Here is an 8065-nt window from a genome sequence, read left to right on the forward strand (position 1 = left end):
CACCAACTATGAATTGTAGTTGGCATAAAAACTTCAATAGCACTTGGTATGATGTGCATTGATCACTTATAATTAGGGATGTCAATGGGGCAGGGCGGGGGCGGGGGATGCCTCCCTGCTCCCCATCCCCGCTCTCAGATTTACTCCCCATCCCCGCCCCATTCCCCGCCGTGGGGGAAAATTGCTCCCCATTCCCATTCCCCACGGAGTCCCATTCTCTACGGGGACCCCATTTCCCATATACATAATAGTTCTAACTAATTATTAATTTTCATATGAATAGAGCTACAAGTATCTATCTTATACAAAAACTGCAAGATTTTATACAAAAAGTCTAAATAACACGATGGTGACTTCTTTCGAAATAACGCAATGGGGAGACGCAACGACGAGCCAAAGAAAAAAAAGCAGTGGACGAGGTGGGAGATGCGACAATAGAGAGGAGAATGGACACGACGGCAGAGTTACGAAAAGGAACGCTGCAAATAGAAATTACGACGCGGTAAAAGTGATGGCACGGTGAGGTGTGACGATGTGGTGAGAAGGGATGACGAGGGGGTGGCTGCAGAGAGGTTGAATGGAGCCTCTGAATTGAAGAGGGGTTATGCAAATAAAGATTAGGAGTTTTGGGTTTCTATATATATGTGTGTGTGAGAAATGACTAAAAAACATATATGAGAAATAAACTATTAAGGATAATTCAAGGAATTCATAAATTTCGGGGAATAGCGGGGACGGGGCGGGGATCCCCGCTCGGGTCCCCGCGCATGCTTTGGGGAAATTTTGTCCCCCATCCCCATCCCCGCGGGGAAAATTCCCCACAATCGGATCCCCATTCGTAGCAGTCCCCGCAGGGATCCCCGCATCTCGGAAAATTTTGCCATCCCTACTTATAATGCTTTTTGAAACTTTTTTACCCATACACCGAAACCAACATTCAAATAACCACTTGAATAGTTCAGTGTCCTCACTCTTCATCAAAACACATCCAAGAAATATAGGATGACTACAGTGATTCATACCAACAAAGGAAGCAAAAGATATATCATACATGAAATTATAGATTCTTGCAGAAACCTTGCAACAGATGTAAAATTTGTCTTCACAACAAGTGATATATCAGATTTTCTATTCCTCTCTCTGCTACATGTAATGAGTTGATTTTTTATTTCATTCTCCTCCTACTTGAGTTCCTTATTTTAGTAAAAAAAACCTGTAAACTTAGCATAATCTTATAGAATTTTTCAACTTCTTTAATATAGAAATTTTCAACTTCTTCAAAAAAATTGAAAATCATCCCAACCTTTAGCATGTATTGGTCATTGACAACATATATATAAAAACTAGTAGTAAAATAGCCACAATAAAAATCATATAAAAAATAAGTTCTAGTACATCACAGCACATAAATGTTTAAGCATACACATATTTTGGTTAGTATAGCACATAAATTCACATATATAGAAATGAAATATTAAAACAGAACAAATGACTTAATCATAGAACAACTCAAGTAAGAAGAACTAACATCATCATAATTAACTAGAATCAAGAATAAAAGAATAGAAATATATAAATATAGCACATAAATATGAAGCATAGAACAACAACACAAATAATAGAAACTAATACCTTGATAGATTACACTAATTTGTCAGAATCATCAAAAAAAGTATTCATACATCTTCAATTATGTTTAATGGAGAAGAAACAACTAATTCACACTGATTTAGTTGATCTGAATTATGATTATCTTTAAAATTTTTTGTATTTAACGAAAACTCATATCCGATTCACAAGTACTCCATTGTAGATTAAAAAATTCCGAAACAAGATGTCATAAGCATAAAATTTTGAACAAAGTGCATAAAAATGTAGGGCAATACAACAAAAAATTGAAAGAGAAGGAAGAATAATTTGTTCGAGAAAAAAAACATTATTCGTTAAAAGAGAGAGATGAATGAGTTAAGCCCCACTTTGATGTACTTTTTTTAATATATCCAACATGTACAAGGTCGTTTTAATATATTTAACATGGTAAGACTTGAGTTACCAAACTAACGGTCTTGAGGAGGGACTATATTGGTGTACTTTCTTGAATTTAGAGGATTAAATTATAATAATTAAAAAATTAGGGACCAAATCAGTACAACTCGCCAATCTCAAGGACCAAAGTGGGATTTAACTCATAATAAACATAATAAAAAAGAGAGAGTAGTGTGTGAGTAGGTTTTTATAAAAAGCTTGGTTCCACTTATTTTTAATGACCAATATTTTTTGGCGAAAGTTAACTAGTTTTAGAACATCTATAATTATACTAAAGAGAATATTCAAAAGTATTTTAAATTATTTATTATTAATGGATAATATTTTATTAGCTGAAATTGACTTATATAATATTAATTTTTTAGCATGATTGATGTGTATCCTAAAGAAAATAAGAATATTAAACATAGATAAAGGCCATAATTAAGTGAATGATAATGAATTAGAAAAAAAAGGGGACAAAATAAAGATAGAAAAAGAAGTAAAAGATTGAAAAACCCTGGCTGAATGGCTGATAGGGGTTAGAGCAAGTTAGGGAGAGAGGTCGCATCTAATTCCGAAGTTGTTAATGTTATCAACATCGTTGGTACCCATAAAAAACAAGAGGCAGCAGTCACAAGGTCACACGCACCACTCCAGTAGCACCATTTTTCATTTCGTTATCAACAATAACAATAACAGACAGCAACACACCAAAAACCTCAATTGAGCTACGAATACAGAAGTGAGTGACTCAGTCAGCGAGTGCCTCAAAGCAAATGCTTCCACCACACTTCCTCTTCTCTTCGTACTTCTCAGGTCTCTCTCTTGCCAATTCACACTGCGCCGCTTCCGATTTGTGCTTCTCTTAACTGCCGATTCTCTATTTCTCCATTCATTTACTTCTATTACTATTGTTGCTGCTGCTGCTGTTGTTGCTGTTGTTCTTCTTCTTGTTGTTAATTTGGTTTTTGTCACGATACTCGATATTGCCCCTTGCAATTACCTAAAATCTGCTGATTTTCGACCTAATTTTTCGGGGCTTATTTTCGTTTTTTGAAGTTTAATTTATCTTGTTTGATTTTTTGTAGCAATCTGTTGAGTCTTATCACGGCTCACGAGTTTGGATACGTTAGAATTTAGAAATGGCAACCTGTATGTCCACGTGTTTTGCACCTTCCAATGCTAGGAATTCGGCAGGAGTGCTCGCTGTTGTAGGAGGGAAAACATGTTTCCTCAATCTGTATGAGACCAAGTATGGATTTTCGAGCGGCAACCGAAAGTCCCCCTTATTGCAAGTTAAGTGTTCTGCCAATTCGCATTTTCACGGTGTTAGTAATTATCATAGTAAAGACCCTTTTCTGGATCTGCATCCAGAGGTGTCAATGCTTAGAGGAGAAGGGAGCAGCAGAGTGAATGACCCAAGAAAGGATAGTTTGGGTGGAAATGTTGCTGAGAGCTTAGAAGCCACATCTACTCCGAGTAATTACAATGAGGCAAAGATCAAAGTCATTGGTGTAGGTGGTGGGGGTTCAAATGCGGTCAATCGCATGATCGAGAGCTCGATGAACGGCGTGGAGTTTTGGATTGTTAATACTGATATTCAAGCAATGAGAATGTCACCTGTGTTTCCCGAGAACCGTCTGCAGATTGGTCAAGAGCTTACACGAGGTCTTGGTGCTGGTGGTAACCCTGACATTGGCATGAATGCTGCTAAAGAAAGCAAAGAATCCATAGAAGAGGCAGTTTACGGAGCTGATATGGTCTTTGTTACAGTAAGTTCAATTGTCCACTCTACTTCAATTATAGCTCCTGCAAAGTGCATACGGATTTTGTATTCTGAGTTTTCTATATGGTACTCTTCAAAATATTATACTTATAAACATGATTTGTGATAGATTGTAGAATTCTATCTTTTGTGGTTTGATCATGGATGAATTGACACTTGACAAATAGAAGCCCAAATAAAAATAGATAAGATGGAGAGATGTTCAATAGGTAGGAGTAGAAGCAGTCTAAGAAGAGTAGATAAGATCGAGAATAAACTAATAGATAGGTACCTTTCAAAAATCAGAATTGCGAATAAGAATGCTTGCAACACTAATAAAGTATTGGTATATTTTCGTAAGCTTGGAAAGTAAATTTCACTTTTGCAGGCTGGAATGGGTGGAGGAACTGGCACTGGCGGAGCTCCGGTTATTGCTGGTGTTGCAAAGTCAATGGGTATATTGACTGTTGGTATTGTCACAACCCCTTTCTCATTTGAAGGACGAAGGAGAGCTGTTCAAGCACAAGAAGGAATTGCTGCCTTAAGAGATAACGTTGACACTCTGATCGTTATTCCAAATGACAAGCTGCTGACAGCGGTTTCTCCATCTACCCCTGTAACCGAGGCATTCAATCTGGCTGATGATATCCTTCGCCAAGGTGTGCGTGGCATATCTGATATTATTACGGTATGTAAAAATATGAACAGTTTTAACGTATAGTTTTGATTGGTTCAAACTTTAAAATTGTGTGTTACCATATGTTTATTTGCTTGAAATCATTTGTTTTGTTATCAATATTGGATGCACTTAGGTAAGCATAGTCTGTCCATTCCACCAATAAGTTGTCCTCATTATGTTACCTGTGGTTTAGAGTTGATGGTTTCTGTCTTATGTCCATAGTTTTATCAATTGATTGCAGATACCAGGATTGGTGAATGTAGACTTTGCTGATGTTCGAGCTATAATGGCCAATGCAGGTTCCTCACTCATGGGGATAGGGACTGCAACTGGTGTGTATGGAAATCACAAAGGGCTGCATTGCAGTTCCTGAATCCTGATATTCTATTTCGATCATATTATAACTCAAAATCCCGTTTTTCTCAATGTACATTATAATGTGTAAACTATGTATTTAGAAGGACACTGCATAATTAGCCTATGGTGGGCATGTCTATGGGGAATAATTGCACAACCAAAATTGTTTTAAAGACATAATTGACATTGCCTTGGAACTATTTTTTTCTCATAGTATATCTGAACGAAACAAACAGTGAACTGAATATGGTTTAATGCTCCTCATTCCTCAGTAATAGAGCTGGAGCTGGTCTTCTCTACTCTACTTTCTGTTAACTATTTGAATTTTTAATTATTTAATTAAATGCATCATCTTTCATCGACCCACCACCTTTTTGGGCTTGCAATTGATGTGCACACCTTGAATTATGTATCTTGCTGAAATTGGGCTATTTTTTCTGTTTAAGGGAAAACAAGGGCTAGAGATGCTGCATTAAATGCTATCCAGTCACCCTTGCTTGATATTGGTATAGAAAGGGCTACTGGAATTGTGTGGAACATCACCGGTGGAAGTGATCTTACATTGTTTGAGGTAGTTAGCTATTCATCTGGCTTTTAAGATTTCTCCTTTGCCAAATATATATTTTGTCTATGCCCATGTTGTTTATCTCTTTAATTCTTGTTCCTTGGAATTTGTATAATCTGAGGGTTATGGGAAGTCAAAAACGGCAGCATATACTGAATGCAGTCAGAACTCTTAACAATCATGTGCCAAATTCCAAAGAAACAGTTTGTTACATGATTGAGATAACTGCAAGTTGTTTCAGTTTTAGTCGACAGGTTTTTTATCTATGCGTGAAAAGATCAGAGGTTACTATAATTTTGTTGTGGTACTTTTCGAATAGATAGTTTATAAACCTGGTTTTTGAATTGAGCATATGATTGTTTGACTTATACTGCAGCCAGCATTTTAAATAAATAAATGGCACTAGCCTTCTGTTTATTACTATAATGTTGGATGATCTTTCATGTGCTATTGCTTTTTCTACAATCATTTACAGGTAAATGCTGCAGCAGAGGTTATATATGACCTTGTGGACCCTACTGCTAACTTAATCTTTGGAGCAGTAATAGATCCATCGCTCAGTGGACAAGTAAGTCAAATTATGTAATCCCTCAAATATTATTTATATGAACTTGCATAAATTACACGGTTATCTCAAATGGCCAACATCATCCCTTTCCATCATCTTCCTAGAGGAAGCAAGTTTCCTGCAATTATACCTGGATATAATAAAAGTTGTATGATGCAATGAGCATGTGCTAACAATAAACAGTTGATCAGCACTTTGCAAGTTGGTTTCACTTTTATATTTGCAGATAACTAAGAACCAATTTGAAGTTCCAAGTTTTTTAACATACTCCTTTGACTATGTTTTGTTATTTTTTTTAATAAATATAGCTTTTGGAAGCTTTAAGATCACCCTAAAGAAGTAACTTCGAGCATTAAGTCCTTAGAAGAAGACTGTTCTTCAATGACGTTTTGTAACCAAAAACCTGTGGTCCTTTTTAGAGAGAAGTGCAAACTTAACTGATACAATTGGATCAAGTTTAAAGTCATCATTGTATTTTTTTGTTTATTTATTTATTTTGTATTTATATATACATCAATTAAAATGACAAAAACCGTGTGTATCTTTTATCTTGCTGGCATTAAAAGCTAAATGCTGTTTAAACTACGATTTCTCACATCAAGTTCAAGAATTATGAATCCAATTTTAATATACTATTAGTGGCTGTGTTGTGATAACGACCACAAAAAATGTAAAACAATCTCTTTTCTTTTTTCCTTGAATAAGTTTTTGGTCCCTATAAGATATCTGATTTTTTGTTTTGGTCCCTGTAAAATTTATCTTTTGGTATTAGTCCAGTAAAATTTGAAAGGTTTTAGTTTCCTTAGTTTGTTCTGTTAAGTGCTGACGGGGCAAACTAAATGCTGATGTGTCACGTCTTGTCACATCAATATTTCAGCTTGTCCGATCATCATTTAATTTGTGACGTCAATACTTAACGAAGCAAACTAATAGTAGGGACTAAAACCAAAACCTTTTAAATTTTAATTACCAAAATTAAAAAATAAAATTTATTGGAATCATAACTGAAGAACGGATATTTTATAGGGATAAAAAGAATTATTTAAGAATTTTTTTTTTGACAAAAAAGAGAGATGTGATTGGTTGTCAATGTAAAATTTACAATGATGATGTATCAAAATAATCACTTTTAATTATTTGAATATATATTATTATGAGCATGGTAAATCATGTCATTTGGTTTCTATAGGTAAGCATAACATTAATTGCAACTGGATTCAAGCGGCAAGAGGAAAGTGAAGGAAGACCCACACAGGTATGATTTAAACACTCTTCCTCATCTCTTTCTTTTCTCTAGCTGTGATTGAGTAACCGTTTTTCTGATCCTTGTTCAAAATGCAGGCCAGTCAACTCGCACAGGGAGATGCCATTGGTGTTGGTCGGCGATCTTCCTCTTTCACCGACGGTAGTTTGGTTGAGATCCCTGAATTCTTAAAGAAGAAGGGTCGTTCACGCTATCCAAGAGTTTAATACCCATTTCCTCCAACTTTGTAATCTCTTACATTATCTTCACCGCTGCATCAGATTTTTAGGTATACAAATAATATTGGTCTAGTATTAGGTACGTGTTTTTTCCGGAGTTAGCATTTAGGTTGCTATTGTGAATACTGTTGTTCATGAAAGCTAAGTACATTCCAGACTTGTGTGCTTATGTTGAGGCTTCTTGTTGGCATACTTGAATAAGTTGATTAGCTTGTATTTTTTGTACAGAGAATTTATATATATATATCTGCTTTTTTCAGTGCTATTTACAGATGCTTCACTTGTTACCATCACCAAGTTTTTGAATGCTTTGTGTAAAAGAGAGTTCTTGGTTCCAAAGTTAAACCCAGCAAGAGTGTGTAACATTGTCACGAGCTAGGAGAATCTGCCATTAGAGACCATAACCCTCCTCTTGTTACAATCATGGAGTAATTTTGATTAATTTTCACTCCTTAAGTTGCTTATTTACGTCCATTCATTTAATTGCATTAAGATTTGGTTTAGTAAAGTTTTTGAAGAGGCAGTGTGCTTTTGAAAAGCATAAGTTTCTCATTTTGTGTTTGGTAAATCTAAAACCATATCACTTGTGGTTGTAACTTTTAAAAGATAGGAGTTCTTTTA

At 35.5% G+C, this 8065-nt stretch overlaps 1 protein-coding gene across 1 annotated transcript; it reads left to right on the forward strand.

Annotated features, from left to right (window-relative positions):
* The first annotated feature begins 2485 nt into the window (after window positions 1-2485).
* Window positions 2486-7709, forward strand: FTSZ2-1 (Tubulin/FtsZ family protein). Its single transcript, XM_016352659.3, has 8 exons — window positions 2486-2844; window positions 3117-3800; window positions 4182-4481; window positions 4714-4804; window positions 5276-5400; window positions 5870-5962; window positions 7152-7217; window positions 7304-7709. Exons 2-8 carry the CDS (start codon window positions 3171-3173, stop codon window positions 7430-7432), a joined length of 1434 nt encoding a protein of 477 aa, XP_016208145.1. The 5' UTR covers window positions 2486-2844; window positions 3117-3170; the 3' UTR covers window positions 7433-7709.
* The last annotated feature ends 356 nt before the right edge of the window (window positions 7710-8065 follow it).

This window comes from Arachis ipaensis, chromosome B6 (assembly GCF_059453495.1).
Source record: "Arachis ipaensis isolate K30076 ecotype BB chromosome B6, ASM5945349v1, whole genome shotgun sequence".
NCBI classification, from domain to species: domain Eukaryota; kingdom Viridiplantae; phylum Streptophyta; class Magnoliopsida; order Fabales; family Fabaceae; genus Arachis; species Arachis ipaensis.

Excerpts from the sequence above, each read along its gene's own strand:
- FTSZ2-1 (XM_016352659.3), top strand. The coding sequence starts at position 3,171 with ATGGCAACCTGTATGTCCACGTGTTTTGCACCTTCCAATGCTAGGAAT. Across the intron at positions 5,963-7,151 it reads ATCCATCGCTCAGTGGACAA|GTAAGCATAACATTAATTGC; the intron begins GTAAGTCAAATT and ends TGGTTTCTATAG. Across the intron at positions 7,218-7,303 it reads GTGAAGGAAGACCCACACAG|GCCAGTCAACTCGCACAGGG; the intron begins GTATGATTTAAA and ends TTCAAAATGCAG.